This window comes from Leishmania major, chromosome 25 (assembly GCF_000002725.2).
Source record: "Leishmania major strain Friedlin complete genome, chromosome 25".
Lineage (NCBI taxonomy): Eukaryota > Euglenozoa > Kinetoplastea > Trypanosomatida > Trypanosomatidae > Leishmania > Leishmania major.
Genome location: NC_007266.2, coordinates 511,122 through 531,133, shown reverse-complemented (window position 1 = coordinate 531,133; position 20,012 = coordinate 511,122). Strand labels below are relative to the sequence as shown.

The 20,012-nt window shown below is 62.1% G+C and overlaps 7 protein-coding genes across 7 annotated transcripts; all 7 read left to right on the top strand.

Annotated features, from left to right (window-relative positions):
* Positions 1-835: 835 nt before the first annotated feature.
* Positions 836-2,950, top strand: LMJF_25_1330 (conserved hypothetical protein; the record flags this gene model as incomplete). Its single annotated transcript, XM_001683836.1, has 1 exon — positions 836-2,950. The coding sequence occupies one exon, from the start codon at positions 836-838 to the stop codon at positions 2,948-2,950; it is 2,115 nt and encodes a 704-aa protein (XP_001683888.1).
* A 2,265-nt stretch (positions 2,951-5,215) lies between these two features.
* Positions 5,216-6,169, top strand: LMJF_25_1320 (putative serine/threonine protein phosphatase; the record flags this gene model as incomplete). Its single annotated transcript, XM_001683835.1, has 1 exon — positions 5,216-6,169. One exon carries the CDS (start codon positions 5,216-5,218, stop codon positions 6,167-6,169), a length of 954 nt encoding a protein of 317 aa, XP_001683887.1.
* A 1,175-nt stretch (positions 6,170-7,344) lies between these two features.
* LMJF_25_1315 (DNA-directed RNA polymerase ii) lies at positions 7,345-7,599 on the top strand (the record flags this gene model as incomplete). The annotated part of the gene is made up of 1 exon (XM_003721754.1): positions 7,345-7,599. The coding sequence occupies one exon, from the start codon at positions 7,345-7,347 to the stop codon at positions 7,597-7,599; it is 255 nt and encodes an 84-aa protein (XP_003721802.1).
* A 1,132-nt stretch (positions 7,600-8,731) lies between these two features.
* On the top strand, positions 8,732-9,499 carry LMJF_25_1310 (conserved hypothetical protein; the record flags this gene model as incomplete). Its single annotated transcript, XM_001683834.1, has 1 exon — positions 8,732-9,499. One exon carries the CDS (start codon positions 8,732-8,734, stop codon positions 9,497-9,499), a length of 768 nt encoding a protein of 255 aa, XP_001683886.1.
* Positions 9,500-11,026: 1,527 nt separating this feature from the next.
* LMJF_25_1300 (conserved hypothetical protein) lies at positions 11,027-13,006 on the top strand (the record flags this gene model as incomplete). The annotated part of the gene is made up of 1 exon (XM_001683833.1): positions 11,027-13,006. The coding sequence occupies one exon, from the start codon at positions 11,027-11,029 to the stop codon at positions 13,004-13,006; it is 1,980 nt and encodes a 659-aa protein (XP_001683885.1).
* A 436-nt stretch (positions 13,007-13,442) lies between these two features.
* Positions 13,443-15,326, top strand: LMJF_25_1290 (conserved hypothetical protein; the record flags this gene model as incomplete). Its single annotated transcript, XM_001683832.1, has 1 exon — positions 13,443-15,326. One exon carries the CDS (start codon positions 13,443-13,445, stop codon positions 15,324-15,326), a length of 1,884 nt encoding a protein of 627 aa, XP_001683884.1.
* Positions 15,327-15,908: 582 nt separating this feature from the next.
* Positions 15,909-19,424, top strand: LMJF_25_1280 (conserved hypothetical protein; the record flags this gene model as incomplete). The annotated part of the gene is made up of 1 exon (XM_001683831.1): positions 15,909-19,424. One exon carries the CDS (start codon positions 15,909-15,911, stop codon positions 19,422-19,424), a length of 3,516 nt encoding a protein of 1,171 aa, XP_001683883.1.
* Between the last annotated feature and the right edge of the window lie 588 nt (positions 19,425-20,012).

Genomic DNA, 20,012 nt, shown 5'->3' with positions numbered 1-20,012 from the left:
GTCCTCTCTCCTTCTAGCGGCTTTGTTTGCGACTGGACGCATGTACACGTGTACGCGTGTGCTGCTGCCGTCTACCTCCCTTTTCCACTCCCTCCCTCTCTCCTTTGCCGAGTTTTGTGCACGTGGATTATGCGCGTGTGTGTGCGGAGAAGTCCGTAGCGAATTGTGTGGTGCGTGCGTGTTGATACGCCTCTGCTGGGCGCGTTAGTAGTCAGAAGTGCAGGTCCGTAAGAAGAGGCACAGTAGGGGACTGAGGGGGGGGAGAGCCGCGGCGATGACGGTGCCCGTAACCTGTCTGCTTCCCATCTCTTTCACTCCTCCTTGCGTCTCCCCCGATGCCCCCCTTTATCTTCGGGCTCATTCATCGACGCAGTGGAGGGCCGGGAGACGCGCACACGGCCGCCCGGTGTGACGACACTATGTTCCCGCTGGCAGTTTGGGGGAGCCCTTCGCTGTTCACCTCATCAACCTCATCAACCTCTCCCCCCACCCTCCCTCCTTCTCCTCCACCCCCCAAACTCGCATGCGCGCGAAAGCGCACACTCACAGACGTCATCGCTTCTAGCACACCCAGGCACGTCGCCGGGCGGTGATGCGGAGCTCTTTGCCCCCCTGTCCTCGTCGTCGTCGTAGACCTCCTCTTCCCCTCATTGCTCAGGCGCTCTCGCACTCCCTTCCTCTCCACCTCTCCTCCGTCTGTGAGCGCCGCACCGGCAACCCAGGCATAGAGAGCGGGAGAGAAGAGCTTCGTGGTCGATTGACACGCATGCGCGTATACACACAAGCACACCCTTAGCACCCACACTCTCTACATGCGCTGAGTCGTTGGCAGCTGATGGACACGCGCTTCCACTGCGTGTACTTGCTCACCAGTCTCGACCCTCAGTGCGAGGGCGACTTCTACATTGGCTACAGCGTGAACCCCCTGCGACGGCTGCGGCAGCACAATGGCGAACTCGTGAACGGCGCCCGACGCACGGGTCGCCGTGGTCGGCCGTGGACGATCGTGTGCTGTGTCTCAGGTTTCCCTGACGATCGAACTGCGCTGAAGTTTGAGTGGTGCTGGCAGCACCCGACCGCATCTGCGCGACTGAGGCACACCATCGACATTCTCACTGGTTTGCGGCGGCTTCCCTATGCGGTGGCCACGCTTCACCTCCTCGTGCGCGCCTCCCTCTTTTGCCAGCTGGATCTGACGCTGCACATCTTTGAGTCGGCATTCTTACAGGAGGCGGCGGCCAGGGCGGAGGTGTTCCTGGCGAGACGCCGTGGCGCCTTTGCCGTGGGCGGAGGGCTGCAAGCCGAGTCACCACGAGTGGGCACACAACAACATTCGCAGAGAAGCTCGTCCTTGCAAGGGCAGGCAGACGGTGTTGTGACACCGCCGCTGCCCGCGCTTGACTCTCAAGGGGAACTGCAAGGTGCGTCGACGGCAGCGGCGCTCGCAACCACCACGGCTGCTTCTCACCTTCTCCCTCCGCTCACCCCGTCTCTCTTGCTCCACGTCGAGAACACAACGCGGGAGGCCTTCGAGGATGCCTACCTGAGTCACGACCGGTGCCTGCTGCTTCCAAGCGCGGGCATGGGCGTCGTCGTGGGAGAAGCAGGGAAGGAGGACAGCCACATGAGCGCGTCTGCTGGAACCTCCTGCCCGTATGATGTATCGTTGCTGTCCCAAGCGGCGCGGGCGGAGTGGTCAAACGCCTCATTCGCCTCTGACTCGGACGACGAGGACACACGACGGCTCGCGCCCTACTGTCCCTCTGCAGGGTCGTCCACGCCATCTCCGCAGCGCGTTCGCACGGCGGCCTCGCCGGCCCTTCTCGGCTACCGCAGCGAGGAGCGCGCAGGCGACGGCGTCTGGGAAGCGAGCCCAGGCAGCAGTGTCGGCTGCGGTGCGGCGTTGCGCTCCTTCTCCTCTCCTCCGCCACCACGAGAGTCTTCGCCCCGATCGGCATCGCGTCCTCCAGTGTGTACAGGCATCAACGCCTCTGCCTCACTTGCAGTGGATGCACCCCATGGGGACGTCACAGCTGCCTGCCCTTCCTCCCCAGCGGCGGCACCCGCTCCACAGCCCCGCATCCCACTGCGTTTTGCGGACTATGGCGAGGTTGACTTTGCGCGGGCCCACGCAGAGGAGCAGCATCGCCTCCATCACGGGCTACTACCGTGCAGTCTCTGCGCGTTGCCGCTGCAGCCCTCGTGTCTGGTGTACTGCAGCCGCGCACCTTTCTGCACCCTACGCTGTCACCTGAGCTGCTTGGCGATGTGGATGCTGTATGCCGAGGCAGAGGCGGCGGCTACCATAGACGGCACTGATAAAAGCCCTGCGCTGCTTTCGCACGCGCCTCCGGCACCGATATCACCGCTCCGTCGTCTGATCCCTTCGCAGCCGTGCCCGTGCCCCCTCTGCGGTGTTCTCCTGCACTGGGGTTCGCTTGTGAAGGAGTTGAAGAAGCGAGTGGTTGTGGAGCGGCGCCTGCACGCGGTACAGCGGCGCATTCGCATGGAACAGCGGTGGCAGGCGCGTCTGGCGCACATTGAACCGACTAAGAGAAGCACCGGTGCGGCGATGCGGCGTCGGCAGCGGGCGAGGGTGGGCGCCGCCGCCGCACTCGCAAAAGGCGCCGGCAAGGTACCCGGTGCCGCTTCCACTGTACCAGCGCCCACGATGCACGCGGGACCCGCACGGCGCGATGCACCGCGGGTGTCGTCACCGATCTCTTTCGGTGAGCCGACCCTGACGTCATTTGCAGCTGCGGCCTCCTGCCCCTCTCCCTCTGCCTCTTTGGCAGCGTTGTCTCCGACGAGTGCGTCGCCGATCTCCCGCCACAACGGTCACTCGAACACCGTTACCGCTACTCATACTGCCGCCGCTGCTGCTGCGGCGTCTGACGCGTCTCTCTTGTCTCTGACGGACTTCTGCGAGGAGGACTGGCTGCTGCCATGAGTCGGCCTGGTGCCACCGATGGAGAAGAGAAACCAGAGCACAAGAGAAAACGGAAGGACCAGATATGCGTGCTCCATGGCGGTCGACCACCCTGTGTCCGTGGTCCAGTGTTGCGGAGTAGGTGTTGTACACGGAGGGTAGGGGAGAGAGGGCGTGCCGGCATTCTCGGCGGCCTGACCCCCCTCTGATATCCGTACGAGCATCGATTCTTTCTTTGCCGTCCCTCTCTGCATATCCGCCCCTCCCTCCGCCAAACCCTCGCGTCCGTGCCTCCCATGAGGTATGCGCAGCTTTGCGCTTTCCGAGGTGGTGGGGGAGGGGAGGGGTGGGAGTGGCGCGCCGTTTCTCCGCCCCCTTCCCTCTGCACTCGCGCGCGGCCATCGTCGCTGTGTATTGCAGAGCCGCTCTCGTTGGCGACAGGGCAACTGTTGCACAACTGATGCAGAGAGTCCCTCCTTCGTAGAGAATCGCGCACCCGCCCGCTCCAGCCCTCCCCTCCCCCCTCCCCAGGCACAGACAAACAGCGTACAGACGCCTATCTGCCCATCGGTGAAGTCTCCGTACTCACCCCCCCTCTTCCTCTCTCCTTCCCCATTCTTTGTCGATCACCGTCCTCGCCGATTCGTGCGCGCATGTGCGTTAGGGGTGCCGCAGGACGAGGTAGTGCCAACTCCGGCTCACAAGGTGGAGGTGGTCGTCATCAGACCCGTCGCGATCGAGGCAGACTCTGCCACAAGCCGGTACCAGTTTCCGGCCCAGGACAGCTTCGACGTGGCGAGACACGGGAAAACCGCGCACACCGACGTCGCGGCCGTTTTCTGAAGAAGATCGCGGCCACCCTGTATTTTGCTGCGCTGCCAGCTTGCGACACGCCTGACGATGGTGCACAGACCATGTCGTATCTCTGGAGCGACAAGTGCCGTCCACTCGAGGACCTGCGCCGCACACGACCACGCCAAGTACGAGTTACAGGGCGGGCAGAGGAGGCGCTTTGCACAACTGAGCATGTGCGAGTGGCCGAGCCCAAGTGGAAGGCGCGCTTTGGCAAGCAGGCGCTGCTGCCCGGCGGCTTCCGAGTAAGTCCCGCCCATCCGACCCCACTCAACCTTCATGTCTCCACACGGTGAGACGGGAAGCTGGGGCGGAAGGGCGGGTGGCTCCGCACTCTCGTCCGTGCACGCACAAGCGCAGGCGGTGCGCGTGCACCAACATGCCCTTGGATGAAAAAGACGCGCTCTGTGCCATGCCGGCATGGCCCTCGGTGTAAGCGGCTCAGCCACCCCCCCCCCCCCCCAGAGGTCGAGCCGACTGGGATGGATGTGCCGACTCGCTTCATCGCCTGCGTGCAACGCCCCTCTCGCCCCCTTCCCCCTCACGCTGGGGAAAGAAAGGGCGTATTCATGTACGCACACGAGTGCAGGCTGCTCGGTCAACTTAAGTGAACTACCCACACACGCATGCACACCTAAGAGGGGGAGGGGGCTTAGGTACGGATCAGCAGCGCAGTCTTCGCCTTTTAAGGAAACGACAGCCTGCCGAGAGGTAGGGGACGATGTAGTGCTAAGCGCACCACGATTCGGTTCGAAGGCGCTTTACATGGTGCAGACTGCACCCTTTCCCGTCTCTCCTCAATCTCTTCTCTCTCAACAGCGGCATCCCTGCGCGCCCCCTCCCCCTCCTCACGGGGGCCCACGCACTCGCTCGGAGGACATGCATCGCGCGACTGCCCTTTCTCTCTTCCTGCATCTGTCCCTTTCTCACACTCTCTGTGCCGCCCCCCTCTCTCGCTCCTCGTCCTCCGGTGCGAACGACCCACTGAATGGGCAAAGTGCGTCTTGACGTTTCTGAAAACATCGCTGTTGCTGTTGGTCTCGCCATCCAGAGAGACACACACGCCTACTCTGACGTGCACACACACACACACATATACATATATATATATATATATATGTATATGCGTGTGTGCGTGGCGCTTGCTCTCTGTCTCGCACTATCTTGCTTTCTCAGTGTACGCCCAATTTGGTGTGCACTTTCAACCTCTCTCAGCCGTTTGTCGCACTCCGCTCCGTGCGCCTCCGTTTCCTTCCCCCTCTTGCGCGCTCCACTCTCTGATTCCCCCTCCCCTCCGTCCTAGACACGCACCCGCTTATTTACAGCGACAGGCATCGCTTCCACCTCGAGGAAAGGAACCGACGCCTTGACGGGGATATCAGAAGCGAAACTGCGACTGCAAAACCCAACATCGCCAGCGGCCTCATCTGCACCATGACGACGGCCGGCGGCGGATCGGCGGTGGGGTCCAGCAGCGCCCTCGACTTGGATGAGATGATTAATTACGTCATACAGTGCAAGCCGCTCAGCGAACAGCAGGTCGCGCGCCTGTGCGAGAAGGTGAAGGAGGTGCTGGAGAAGGAGAACAACGTGCACGCGGTGAGGGCGCCAGTCACGGTGTGCGGCGATGTGCATGGCCAGTTTCACGACTTGCTGGAGCTTTTCAAGATTGGCGGGTTGCCGCCGGACACGAACTACCTGTTCATGGGGGACTACGTGGACCGCGGCTACTACAGCGTCGAGACGGTGACGCTGCTCCTCCTCTACAAGCTGCGATACCCCCAGCGACTTCATCTTCTCCGCGGCAACCACGAGTCGCGCCAGATCACGCAGGTGTATGGCTTCTACGATGAGTGCATTCGCAAGTATGGTAGCGCCAACGTCTGGACGATCTTCACGGACCTGTTTGACTACCTGCCCCTGACAGCGTTGGTCGAGAACGACATCTTCTGCCTTCACGGTGGTCTCTCACCGACGGTCGACACATTCAGCCACATCCGCAACCTCGACCGCGTGCAGGAAGTGCCGCACGAGGGGCCGATGTGCGATCTGCTATGGTCGGACCCGGACGATCGTGATGGCTGGGGCATCAGCCCCCGTGGCGCCGGCTTCACCTTCGGCCAAGGAGTCACCGAAGGCTTCTGCCACAACAACAAGATCAAGACAATCGCCCGTGCGCATCAGCTTGTCATGGACGGCTACAGCTGGACGCATCAGGATCAGCTCGTCACGATCTTCAGCGCACCAAACTACTGCTACCGCTGCGGCAACCTCGCCGGTCTTTTGGAGCTTGATGAGCACATGAACAAGTGCTTCTTTCAGTTCGACCCGGCGCCGCGACGCGGTGAAGCGCAGGTGTCGAAGAAGACGCCGGACTATTTTCTATAGATGCGATGGATGGATGATTGATGGCGATAGCAACGACACACGGACACAGGTGCACCTCCCACCCTCCCCCCGAGGTGCTCGGCACCCCACTCAGCCGTGTGCGTGTGTGCACGTGTTTGCTTCACGGACTCATCGCCCCTCCCAACTACTGTCTTCTCTTCTCTCTTCTCCGCTCCCCGGTTGCGGCTCCGGGGCGAAGGTCGGAAGAGGGAAGGTGTGTGTGTGGGGGGGGGGAGGGGGAGATTGGGGGACGCATAGATGCGGCCCTCAAGCCCGCGTTTGCGCAGGCGTGTCTGTGCGCATATTTGTCTCCTTGCGGTGTGCGCGCACACGTGTATGTAGAGGCTGTGCGGTTCGACATACATGTATGCGTATATATATATATGTTTGGGTGTATGTGTGTGCCTGCTCCGCCTATGATGGCGCACCGCCATTTTGACGTCTCTTCCACCATTCGAAGAAGGAAAATAAAAATAACAAAAACAAAAGCAGAGGCGAGTGCGAGCGTACCGAACGAAATGGGAGGCGGAGGGGGAGGAGGCTGGACAGGATGCGTTTGGACCTGCGCGAGAGTCATCTCCAGAAGAGGTGCCCCAGCCCCCTCTGTGCATTTCAGCTCGCTCATCTGACTGTGCAAGCGGCGAGGCTGGATGTACTCAGCTCGCAGCTGCAAGAAGAAAGGGGGTAGGGGTGCGTGGGGGAGTCCACGTACCTGCGCAAGCTCAAGTCTTTGCCGGCGTTGCGTGGGAAAGGGTGACAGGAAGTGTGGTGGTGGCCAGCACCCCTCTTCGCCCTCATGTATGGATGTGTGAGTCGGTATTTCACACGCTCGCACGAAGGCCAACACGCAAGCATGCTCTGTCGCTGTCTCGCCGCGTTTCCGCCCTCCCATTTCGTTCCCCTCCCTCTCTTCCTTCTTGGATTGGTGCGTGCCGCACACGTACGCCCATCAACGCTTGCCCGTCATGCGCTCTGTGCATGCTCGTCTGTGCCTCGTGACGTTCCTTCGAGGCGAATCTGACGTTGGCCAGAAAGCGTTGCGCGACGCATGTACGCGTCCTCCGCCTACTCTTCCGCCCCCCTCTCTCGCGCCCACATCGAGCTCTCTCTCTCTGCCCTCTAGCGAAGTCGCTGTACGTCACACGCACACTCACAGCCAAACACGTGCTCGCATCATGATCATCCCGGTGCGTTGCTACTCGTGCGGTAAGGTGGTCGGCAACCTCTACGAGCAGTATCAGCGGCTTTTGGATCAGGACTACACGGAGGCCGAGGCGCTGGATGCGCTGCATCTGGATCGCTACTGCTGCCGTCGCATGATCCTCTCCCATATTGATCTGATCGACGACCTCATTCCTTATAGCGTACCTGTGACAGGCACCATGCAGATGATAGGGCCGCTGCAGATGCCCACGCCGCACCGCCGCTGAGACGCATCACGCATGTCACTCGTGCAGCTTCAACGCCTTGCTCGTCACTCTTGCCTTTCATCAGGCAGGGGGTGTGTCGTGTGTGTGTGTGTGGGCGGGGGAGGTTGCCGGCGCGCGCACACATACACACACACACACACACACACACACACACACGCCTTCCCCTCCTTTGCGGATCTCGTTTGCTTTATCTCCGCGTTACCCTTTTTAATATTTTGCTTTCCCGCTTCTCTAACTGTGGCTGCGCGTGCAGATGGCGGCGGGCGGCGGCCACACTTGTGTACGCCCTCTTGTTGTTAGTGCTTACTAAGCCTCTCAGTGCGTATGGCTGCGTGGGTAGGCAAGTGTAGCGATGTGCGTCCAGTTGTTCCCTTGTCTATGTATGCGCCCCCCCCCTCTCTCCGCGTGACCGCGCCCAACCCAGTGTGTGCATGTGCGCCCTCGAGGGATTCCACACAACAGTGGCGCTGCAACGACCATAGCCACATCCATCCACCCTAGTTATGGTGCTCCAGCGAGCATACATGCACATGCACGGCCGGGCATGCTCTTGCCGCCTCTCTCTGCGCCCGTGCGCCGCAGTTCTTTTCGCGCGCGTGTGGGTCCCTCCCTCTGATCCACGTCATGCCGCATATTCTTACGCGCTTTCTCTCTCGTCCGTTCTTCATCCACCATCTTCGCATGCTGTCACCGCTACCACAACGGCCACACTCCTGCACTGCCCCCCCCCCCCCCTCCTCCCCTCCCCCCCCCCCCACACACGTCATCAGCTGGATCGAGTCGTTCTTTTTCCGACACATTGTAGTGCTCTGTGTACTTGTGTGCACGTTGTCGCACACATCCTCACTTGCCCTGTCTCTCTTGCTTTCCGTGTACACACCATTCGGCGTTGTGTCACGCAAACTCGTCTGCTGACCCCCGCCTCCTCTCTCCCTCTCTCCACCTTGGCAGGCATCCTTCTCTGTCTCCTCCCCTCTTCCTTCTCCTTCTAGGTGACCACTGCCTCTCGTCCGCCTTGGTAGCTGTAACACCACTACCACCACCCCTGCAACTGCTGCCATCACCGCCAGCGCTGCTGCTGCCGCTCCCTTGTCGTCTAACAAACCTGCTGTCAAGAACAAGAGGAAAGCCGATGGGCCCGCGCAAGAGCAACGCCTTCGCCTCCGGCAAGGATGACGGCGCTGCCGCTGGCAAGGTACGCAAGGTTGGCGGCAATGGTGTGGGAGGCAGCAGCGCGACCAACAGCGGCAGCCACAAGCACGGCGGCGCCGCCGCGGCTACTATGGCGGACATCTACACGAACGAAGAGAGGGCCTTCCTCGAGTCACAGCTGGCACTCTTCACCTCTGGTGGTGGCGGCAGCGGCGGCACGGACTTTGCGAGGATGACGAAGGAGCAATGGTTCGCCGGCTTGCCGACGCTGGTCTCCGCAACGGAGAAGTTGTTGCAGGCAGCGGCTGATCGGTATCAGCAGACATGCCGGGAGCGCGCTGCAGCTGCAGCCTCGGTAAACGGTGCGCAGAACGCCGGCTCCTTGCCAAGCGCTGACAGCAGCGGGGTAGGCAAGCACGGCACCACGGCCAGCAGCAGCCACGCCAACAGTTGCACAGCCGAAGGCATTGCCCCCAGCGGGGTGGCGGGATCATCGGACCACCGTTCCACCCCAGCCGGTGGCACCCCTGCACAGTTTGCCGAGGAGAACGCCTACATCATCGCCCAAGCGCAGCAGCTGCAGTGGTACCCCTTCACCTACCAGCGGTGGGTGGAGCTGCTCTTGGAGCCAGGCAAGTACCACACCGCCTGCAACGATGGCGGGCTCCGCGGGGACGCGATTCAGACGTCCCTGCGGCGCTGCATTCTGGTAACATATCCAGCTGTGGAGGGAGGCGATGTGATTTAGACAGGCGTGGACGGGGAGACCGGAGGGGCTGCGCGGGTGGACACCGCATGCACACCTCTCCGTATCCGCACCGTTCTTTTATGCCCTCCTACCCTCACTTCACTTGGATGACAGAGAGAGAGAGGAGGGCCGCCGCCGGGCGTGGTACATCATGACCGCGTGCACTCCCCACTCCATCCTCTCTGCGGGGGAAGCCAGGCTGCCCCTCCCCCTATCCCCGTCCGTGCCGGACCACCTCTGGTGGTGCCAGGGTCAGGCACCCACGACGTAGCGAAGTCAGAGCGATTTATCGCTACGGGTGTCGCCAGCCATGTCCTGGATGGCGCTGCGTGGGGGAGGCCTGCAGCTGTGAAGGTGTTTGTGCGAACCATATGATGGGCAGTATGCCGCCATGACCCGAGCGTATCCCACCCGGCCCTCACCGCCCCCTGGCTCGGGGAGCCCGAGACGCCCCGAGGGATGCGCAAGGTGGCGACCGGCCACGAGGTGAGCGGCTGTGGGGCGACCCTGCGGAGCGGGGGAGGGTGGGTATAGGGTCTGGGGCGGAGGCCGCGCTTCGCCGGCTGGGTCGGCGCACTTCTGCACTGGCGCGTGTCTACGGCTGCTTGGCGCCACGCGGTGTGGGGGATCTGTGGCAGTGCCGGGGGTAGAGTGGCGTTGTGCCCATGCTGTATGGCAGAGAAATGGGCGCGTTGCGAAAGAACGCAATGTTTCTTCTCTCTTCCCCTTCCTGTCTTTCTCCACCGATCCATCCTTGTCGTTCCTTGTGTTCCCTGACGTCGTCGATAGTGTCTCTCTGTGCGTGTGTAATGATTCGTGCACTGGTTTCTTCTGGCGCTGTCTTCCAGCGCCGTGGAGGGCCGGAACGGCACCTGCGCTCGGACGCGGAGGTGAGCGGTGGCATTCGAATGGACCGCACTGCCAATCTTGCACGCGGGCAGCTCGCGACCAAGCGAGCCTGCGCTCTGTGCACGTCGGACTCGATGATGCGCGCACTGTTGCACACACCTTGCTCCCTTTCTGTGTACCCTCCACCCATGTCTGCCTCTGCGCTTCCCCCGTCCCTCTCCTCACGCGTCATCTCTGGCATGTGCGTGTCTGCCCTTCTCGTTCTCTCGGCCACGACCTTGCACGACCCCCGCCCCCGGCATCTTTCTTTCCGTGCCTGTGATGAACGTACGGGGGAAAGGAAAAGGGCAGGACGATAAGGGTGTGTGAGGCGCACAAGCTGAGCCTCCTCCTCCCCGCCAAACTGCACTCACGCAGCACAGCACCCGCACTTCTCCGCCTCGCCTGGGTCGAGTTGTTGCACATACGCTTCTTCGCTGTTCCGCAGGCGGACGGGAGCAGACGCTTGAGAGCGACACCCACGCACGCACACGTCCAGGCAACGGAGGCGACTTCATCCTTGCTCTTGTGACAGGTTCTTCCGTTACTCTACGGCCTTGTCGCCCCGTCCGACGACCACAGCGACGCTGAGCGTCTGCGAAGCGAGCGAAAAAAAGTAAGGCACGTCGCTGTGGCGCAATGGAGCCGCACGTGTTTTGCGGCCCCGAGTTCATTCTTGAGGTACCACCCCAGAGTGTCTCCCACGTGCTGGAGAGTGCGCAAGAGGCAGCGGTAGCGGTGGTAGCACCGGCACCGGTCGAGCCCTCCGCGCCCCCTACTTCTGCGGAATCAGATCGGCCAGACAACACAACCAGCCACGCCAGCAGTGGAACCGGCGGGGCTGCGTCACACGGTTGGGCTGTGCGACCATCAGCCCTGCTACGCATCCAAAATGAGCTTTACGGCGTTTGCACAGCCGAGGTGCGTCGACATGTGCACGCCAACAGGGAGCTCGCCGCGTGCATGAAGGCAGATGTGCGGCGAGGCATGGAAATGGTGTCGCGGCGCATGGCCCACTTCGGCCGCATTGTCCTTCCTGCAAGCTATGGCGGCACCAGTGGCAGTGGCGTGCCGCCCCCTCCGGCCGAGCTGGCCTTTGTGCAGGTGAAGCCGACAACGACGCTCGGCCCGGAGGAGGTAGCATCGATGCAGCAGTCGGTGCGCGTGGCGGGCGCGTCCTCCTCTTCGGCCACTGCAGCCGCTTCCGCTGCTGCCGGGCCATCCTCACCATCAGCGCCATCGACTTCCTCCGCTAACACGTACCTGCTGCTCTGCGTAACGGACTCGCGCGTCGCCGCGCAGCTGCACATGCTGTGCCTCCGCAACGCCTACATTGCTCTGCCCCATGCCTGCCGCCTGCTTAACTACTTTGTCTCCACTGGTCGCGCCGCCGCCATCGTGCCAAGCCAAGTGCTGCAGAAGCGGGAGCTGCTCAGGTCGCACCTCAACTTCGATGCTGAGCTGTGGGGTGTGCTGGAGTCGAGGCTGACAGATGAGCTGGTGGAGCAGGTGCGAAGCGCTGGCGCCGCGCCAAATGGCGGCCGACTCCTCACGGCTTTCGAGCAGCACGAGCAGAACGTGAAGGCGGTGCTACGCTACTGCGAGCAGAACGTGCGCTACGCAGGTGTCTTTGACGACAGCGAGGAGGCGAGCCCGTTTCTGCTGGCGATGGGGCTCTGCTGGCGACTCGGGCTCACGATGGACGACGTATGCCGGCACTTTGCGCGTCACCCTCGCCGCGTCGTTCGCGCCTTGGCGCTCTACCTCGCCCGCTACACCCTCGCGCCGGAGGACTACGTGTACTTCTTTACACCGTCTCTCTGCGATGAGGTGATTATTGCCTGCACCGAAGATGCTCAGGTCACATTCTCGATGAAGGACTTGAGCCGGCAGCTGCTCACGAAGAAGGACGTCGTGGATGCGTGGCTGCCAATTTTGTCGAAACGCTGGCAAGAAGATGTGGTGTTGCCGGCTATGGCGTTCATGGAGACCTGCTGGAAGCTGCAAGCCCAAGGCGGCCGCGGCGAGGCTGACACGGCTGCTGCGTCACAAGATGCAACCACAGGAGCTTCACAGCTGTTCAAGGAGGCCGACGGGATTGCCAGGGGCGGGCCGGAGCGCGTGCATGGCGAAGGCCGCGGCATCGCTGCCACCTTTGGATTTCGCAGTATTACCGAGATTGCCGACCACGCCGCGCAGCACGCGCGTGTGCTGGTGCCGCAGAGCATCGCGACGATACTGAAACGGCGCCGCGGCCTAGAAGAGGAGGTCTTTGGTGGTGGTGGTGGTGGCCGAGGTGGAGACAACGACGATGCTGTGGACGTCCTCGGCGATGACTACGATAACGACGACTTCCTCATCCATGTCGACGTGCGCGGCGGTGACGAGACTGGCGATGCTGAGGGGTCTGGCACCATGGAAGTTCAGCGCAACGGTGGTAGCAACAGACTTGCCTTTCCCTTCACGAAGCGTGCGCGAACCGATGAGGGCAAGGATCGCAGTGGCGTCGTGCTCGATCCGCATCGGCGCATTATGCGGGAAGGGCTAAAGCTGACGCTGTCCTTGCTTGGCCGCCGCACTCTTTTCAGGAAGGATGATGAGCACTACATCGAGTTCTGAAGGTGCGTGCATGCGTGCTGTGGTGCTGCGGGAGAGGGAAGGAGGAGTCCTCTCAACCAGGTCTGTGGCGGAAGACTTCACACAGCCATAAACACACGAAGGCAAGTGCGCGCCGGTGAATGCCGCACCGAATTCAACTGAAAATGCACACGCCGGCTCGCGTACATAACACAAAGAGCGCTTGAGCAACAAGGGTGATCACGCGAAGGGAGGCGGGGGATCTTCCATAGCACGTCACACCTCTTTCCATAAGAGAGTGGGGGAGGGGCGGTGATGGCACCTCAGCACACCGTGAACTCCGTTACGGCGTTGTGCGGCTGCCTTGCCCTTCCTCGCCCCCTCCTTGCTCCACGCAGACGCGAACACACACACACACACACACACACACACACACACACATGACAAGGAAAAGCTACCGTCGCCGGTGGTGTGCTCCATGCTACCGCGCTCTCTCCCTTTCCGTTGCTGGCACCTGTTCTCCTGTTTCTGTCCCGCTCCTATCCCCTCACCCATCCCCCTCCTGCGTACACGCACGCATGCACCATGTAACCCTTTCTCTCTTGTTCTCCTGTGCTCCCTCACCCTTTTCCATTCCCCATGCAAGAAGTGTTCCTCATCCGTCAGAGCGCGAGCAGGACAAGCCATCGAGCCGTGGACGAAGCGCCGAAACAGAGTGAAGAAGCCGTCATTCATCGCCATCCACACGGGTGCACCCTCGAGACGTTTTGGCAGAGAAGAGGCGTTGGCGCGACCGCGGAGTCAGTCGCCAGCGTGCCCACGCGCCGTTCGGCCCTCCTGTTCCCATTGCTGCTGCTCCTGCTGCGTACCGTGTCCACGTTTCGGTTGCCACCCAACTTTGGCGGGAGTTCGATCTTCGATATTTTCGCTGCGGTTCTCTCCCGTCGAGGCGGGGCGAAGTGAGTCGCTGTTGATTAAGTCACACACACACCTATACACACACACATACACACATACACACATACACACACACACACACACACACACGCAGATACGTACGTGTGTGTGGGGTGGCAACATGTCCGCTAATGACTCCCTGGGGCTGCTGAGAGAAGAGCAGCGCCGGCGCTTCGAGGCCGCGAAGAGAGAAGGCAACACACCAGAGGTGCGCAAGTGCGACGCGTGCCAGCAGCCCACCTACTCCACCAACGTGTGCCCTGTCTCAGGGCTCTTCCACGACCTCGGCAAAAAGAAGCTTATCGGCGGCTCTGTCGTCACCTCCAACGTCATCTCATCGTCACAGCTCATGGCGGCCATTGACCAGACACGCGTGAAGTGGGTGCCCAGTCGCACGCAGCTGGTGAAGGTGGACGCGCAGTCCATCAACATCTTTCAGAGTTTTGTGGCGCAGATGGACTGGCGGCTGCAGCGCTACGCCATCCTCTACGGCCTCTACGATGACGCCACGCACACGATCGAAGTCCACGCCGTCTACGAGCCGGAGCAGCATGGCAGCACCTACACTTTCGAGCCCCTCCCGGACGCGCACTTGGACAAGGTAGAGAGGATCGCCAAGGCACTGGGTCTGCGGCGCGTCGGGGTGGCGTGCACGCATCCGATGCGCGACCCGGAGCACATCTTGCTGAACTTCCGCGAGCTGCTGCTGTGCGCCAAGGAACAGTCTCGCTACGGTGACGAGTGCGCCTTGCTCACCGTGGCACCGGCAGCCATGCCGTCGACCAAGAGCGGAGGTGCGACGAGCGCGCCGGGTGAGCTCCCCACCGGCTCCGCGGCGGCGTCGAGCGGTGCAACACTAGAGCCGACCATCGTAGTCTCCTGCCAAGCCTGGCAGACGTCGCCGCAGTGCGTCCACCTTTACCGTCTTGGGGTGCTGCAGGAGTCTCCGAGTGGCGAGGCGGCGCTGCAGGACGTGGAGCAGGCGCGGCAGGTGCATTGCACAATGCCGTTGGAAGTGGCCCAGACGGACACCGATCCAAGCGGGCACCAGCGGTTTGTCACCAAGGCGCCGAGCACTGAGATCGATACGCGCTGGTTCACGAGCTACATCGCAGTTCAGCAGTTCGAGTCGCCCATCGTCCGTGGAGCCTTCATGCGACTCTCGCGGCCAGGCATGCCGCCGCCGGTTCTGCAGAACCTGCGCAACTACATCAGCGATCCAAAGCGGAAGAGCATGTCATTTGCCGAGACGATCGCCGACTTCCACGTGCTTGTGTACCTTCTGACGCAGATTTTCACCTCTGACGACGAGCTTTACACCCTGTGCTCGGTGGCGCGCACCAAGAAGATGACGGAGGAGGCGGCTAACTACCAGGCTATCCTGCTGGGGATGATGTCTGCATAAGAGGATGGAGAGAGGAGAAGGCGCGTTCATGTGTGCGTGTGCGTGTGTGTGTGTGTTTGTGTGTTTGTGCCTCAAAGGGCTCAGAGGCGTCTTTTCACGCGCGGGGCAGACTTCGTCTCTTCTCTGCTGCGAAGAAATGTGGCTCCCCGTGTCTTCCGTATCGCAGGCGTTTCTTCCCCTGTGTGTCGCAAGCAGAGCCACTGATGCTTCTTTACCCCATCTCACCGTTGCACGCACTGAGGCCGTGTAGCGTGTGTGTGTGTGTGCCGTTGTTCCTCTGCTGGGCGCTTTCCATTCTACGTGTGGTCGTGTCATGCGTCACGCATGCGCGTGCGCGGGCGTCTGCGTGCGTTGCTCGCTCGCTCTCTCAGAATCTGCAGAAGCAAGACTGATACAGCAAGCGCAGAGGGGACAGCCGCCCCGATGCAAGAGCCATACAGAAACGGCTAATAGAGAAGTGCTCGACGCGGCAGGTATCAACGGGTGCGCGATCTATATTCAAAGTAAGGGCATAACATCTTATTTTTCCGTCGCGCATCGGCTCCCGAGCCGGCTCCCTTACCCCCTCACCTTCTGTGGAGTATGCGGTGCGTGTGTGCGCGTCTGGCTCTTTTGCGTATCAGCTGCTTACCATCATGGACGTCACCGGCGTTGATGTGGCTGTATCGCATGTCGGCATGTGTGCATGTGCGTGTCTCTCTGTCGGTGTACCCCTCCCCCCCCCCACTGCCATTCCGCGGCATCTCTCTCCGTCTCCCCTCCTTTCGCTTTTCCTTGCCGTTGTGCGTCTCTGGACACGTCCGACGCAGCGAACACCTCGATACGCGCAGCCGTGCACACGTGTGGTGGGCGTCTCCGCGCACGTCAGGCAGTCGATTGCGCTCATCCGCCGCGCTTGCGGCGCTTTACCCTCTCACAGGTATCAAAATGACGATGTTCCCCCGCCCGCCTCTGCCTTCCTTTCAGGTGACGCTGCTGCCCGAGCTGCCGCCGGGTAAGGCACACTCCGCGTCGTCCCCACCATCGCTGTCCTGCTCCTCACGTGCATCCGTACAGATGCACGATGAGGCAGCCGCCAAGGCCATGCTGCACGCTGTCCTTGACATGGCGTACGACTGCACGACGCCGCAGCGGCGCTTTTGCAGCTACTCGCCAGAGGCAGTGCTGCGCAGCGTTCGAGCCCTTGTGGACAGCGATCTCTGTGCTCCCCTGGTGGAGGCGCTGCAAGCCGCCACGCGGGCGTATGCGCAGCGCTGCGTGGAGGTACTGTTGGGGCAGCAGCAGCAGCTGCCGCCCGGCGCTGGCACCCCGCAAGGAATGGCAAACGGTGACACAGAGAGCGACGAGGAGGCCACGGCGCTGTCGGCGAACGCGACGCTGGGCGTGGTTCAAATTCTGGCACAACTTGTCACCTACTGGGAGCGACTGCAGCAGGGCCTGGCGGAGCTGTCGTCTGTGTGGGTCTACGCAGACCAGTGGTGCGCGATGCAAGTCGGTAGCGCTATGCCGCGCTCCCTCATCGCTGCCGCCACGCAAGAGGTTCGTGAAGTTTTCAGCGGCTACCCGGAGCTCTGTGACACAGCGCTAGCAGGATACGTCGCCGTGCTAAAGGCGGAGCTGACGGCCGATACGGCGGCGCTTCTCTCGGCGTCCCGCTCTGCGCGCATGTCTTATGCGGCGGCGCTGCCGGACAAGCGTGCAGCAGCTTCTCCTGCGGGTTCGGAGCAGCCGGTAGCTTCCACACCGCCTCTACCGAGGCCGGATGCGACTCCGCTCGCCGCACTAGCATGCCCGCCTTCTCTCGCCTCCCTCGACAAACCGCTCCGGCAGCGTCTGCTGCGCCTCTTCACTCAGCTCACCCTCGCCACTCAGCAATACACAACGCGAGTGGAGCCGACAGTGGTGCGCGTTGTGCAAGGCCACTACGAGGAGGTTGCCCACCGCTTGTGGGCCGAGAACGTCAGCGCAAGAGTATTTTTCCGGTTTTGCGACGGCGTTCTTAGGCACCTCGGGCCGATGTCGGCATCCCTGCTTCACCCCGGGACGTCACTGATGCTGGAGGAGGCGATTCAGGGGTCGCTGATCAGCAGGGTGGGTAGCGAGGTGCTCAAGCGCGACTTCGTTGCCCTCATGGAGTGGCAGGATTACCGCTCGCTGCGTTTGGCGTGGCGGCTGCTCTCCGTCAGTGCGCGGGTGCGCAGCTCTCCGCTTGTCGCCGATTTATTTCACGAGTACCTGATGGACTGCGGCCAACGAATCATGGAGGAGCTGGTGCCGTCGTCGACCAAGGGCACACCTGCTGCGGCTCTGGTGCCTCCGTGCGAGCGGCCGTTCCTGGCAGTGAGGCACCTCCTTGGTCTGCTGGAGCAGGGCAGCCGCACCGTTGCGAAGTGCTTTGCGGAGTGCGAGAGGGATTTCAAAGTGGCGCTGCACGAGGACCTGCAGACCATCCTTGAGGCCTACCCACAGGCCTTCTCGGAGCAGCTTGCCGCCTACCAGGATGCGATTATGAGGGAGGTCGAGGTGGGGCACGTGCCGGTCGGCTCTTCGAAACCGACAGCGCCGGTGGCGCTAGAGAAAAACGGAGATGATGACAACGATGACGAGGAGGACGTGTTGTCGTCGCCACTGCGCCGGCCACGCCCCGAGGGGACGTTGCCGTCGTCGCGGCCGCCCGTTGCGGCACCTTCACCCGGCTTCACACGGGCTGAGGAGGACGAAGGTGTTTCGTCGGGGAGGGAGGAGTCGGCGGAGGTGGAGGACGCGGCGGAGGGCGACGCCGTGATGGGCGCGGCCGCACTGCATCACGCCGCGCCGCTTCCGACGGAGGTAAGGGAAGCGACGTCGGTGCTGCGCCGCATTGCGCACATCTACTCCTACCACCCCAAAAAGGACCTGTTCGAGGCGGCCTACTGGCGCGACTTTGCCAGGCGCTGCCTGCATGCACACCGCAAGCTGAACAGCGCCCCTGAAAACACATTTATCGGCTTCCTGCGCGACATTTGCGGCCTCTCCTTCACCTCCAAGTTTGAGGGCATGCTGACTGATCTGACCTCGTCGACGGAGCTGACGACGCAGTACAACACGTGGGTGCAGGAGCAGGAGCAGCAGCAGCAGCAGCAGCCGTCCGGCGAGGCAGGCGTTGACACCGCGGCGGTGGGTCGACTCGTGTCGGAGGCGAAGGGCCTTGACGCACACCTGTTCATCTTGACGCAGAGCTACTGGCCCGAGTGCCCGTCAATGCCCGGCAACTTCTACGTACCACCTGCCCTGCGGGCTGTCACGCAACTAGTGGAGAAGTTCTACACCGGCCGGTTCCCGAACCGCCACCTCAGCTGGCAGCACCCCCTGAGCCACGCGACCTTGCTTGTGCGGCTCACACCGCAGAGCTCCGTGCTGACGCTCACCGGCACATACACGCAGTGCGTGCTGCTCATGCAGCTGGACGCGCTCTACGACCGCGGTGTCACCACCATCACAGCCAAGGCACTATGCGACGCTGTGGGGATGGACATGACCAACACGGAGCTCCTGTGGTCGCTGCAAGGACTGTGTCATCCACGATTCCGCCTTGTCCTGCGCGCGGAGGCCGCCTCGTCGCCCCCTTCCGGCGGAGGGGCGCAGCGCAAGTCTGCGGAGCTCGACAACGAGGACGACGAGAGCGCTGCGAGGGTCGAGGAATCGGCTGCGTCATGTACGTCACCGCAGTCCGTCTCGCCCGGCGCCGCCGCGGGTGCGTCCGCCGGCTGCACGCTAGCTGCCACAGACTTGCTGCAGCTGAACCTGAGCTTCACGTCTGCCACGAGCAAGGTGCGCATTCCCTTTCAGACGCGCATGCGCACCACGGCGTCTGCCGGCCTCGATGGCCCCAGCCGCGGCGGACGCACCGCTGACAATGGCGGTCATCTGGTGGAGGTGGCCATCGTGAGCTGCCTTAAGTCGCAACGCACCATGACGCGCACCGACTTGGCGAGCGCCGTAGCAGCGCGGGTGCCGTTTCCGGTGACAACGACGGTGTTGAAGAAGGCGATTGACAAGCTGATCGAGCGCGGCTTCATGATACGGGGTAAGGGCAGCACATACGTCTACTCGGCATAGCCTCCGGCGTCACTCCAGTGGGACGTCTGTGTGTGTGTGTGGGGGGGGGTGGACGGCTGCGGTCCTCAGATGTGATGGCTGTTGTTGCTGCGGTGATGGCAGCGGCGCAAGTACTTTTGAACGTGTGTCAGACTGGATAACGGATATGTTGGCCGAATCCGGTGATCGAGAAATATCAGGAGCGCGCTACTCCCCCCCTCTACGTGTGTGTGTGTGTATGCGTTTCCGCCCTCGTAAGGGTGGAAGAGGGGGTGGGGGACGAGCGGGCACGAGGGCTTTACACAGCCTCCTCCACTCGACTCGGTGAGTGCGCGTTGGAGGGGGAAGAGCGATGCAACGTGTTCGAGGCCCCCTCCCCCTCTTCCCGACGGCGCTTGTGCATCACGCGTATCAGGTCATGCGCTACGTGTGCTGCCTCATCTCTTTTTTGTTTCCGTGCTCACTCTGGGCGAAGTGCACAGGCGTGGACTTGACGCCCATGCATGCGTGTATTCTAGCATACATGTTGTATGCATGTATGTGTGCGTATGTACACCCGTCTGTCTATCCAGCGCGCCATCTCTCCCACTCTCTCCCTCCCACCTGTCC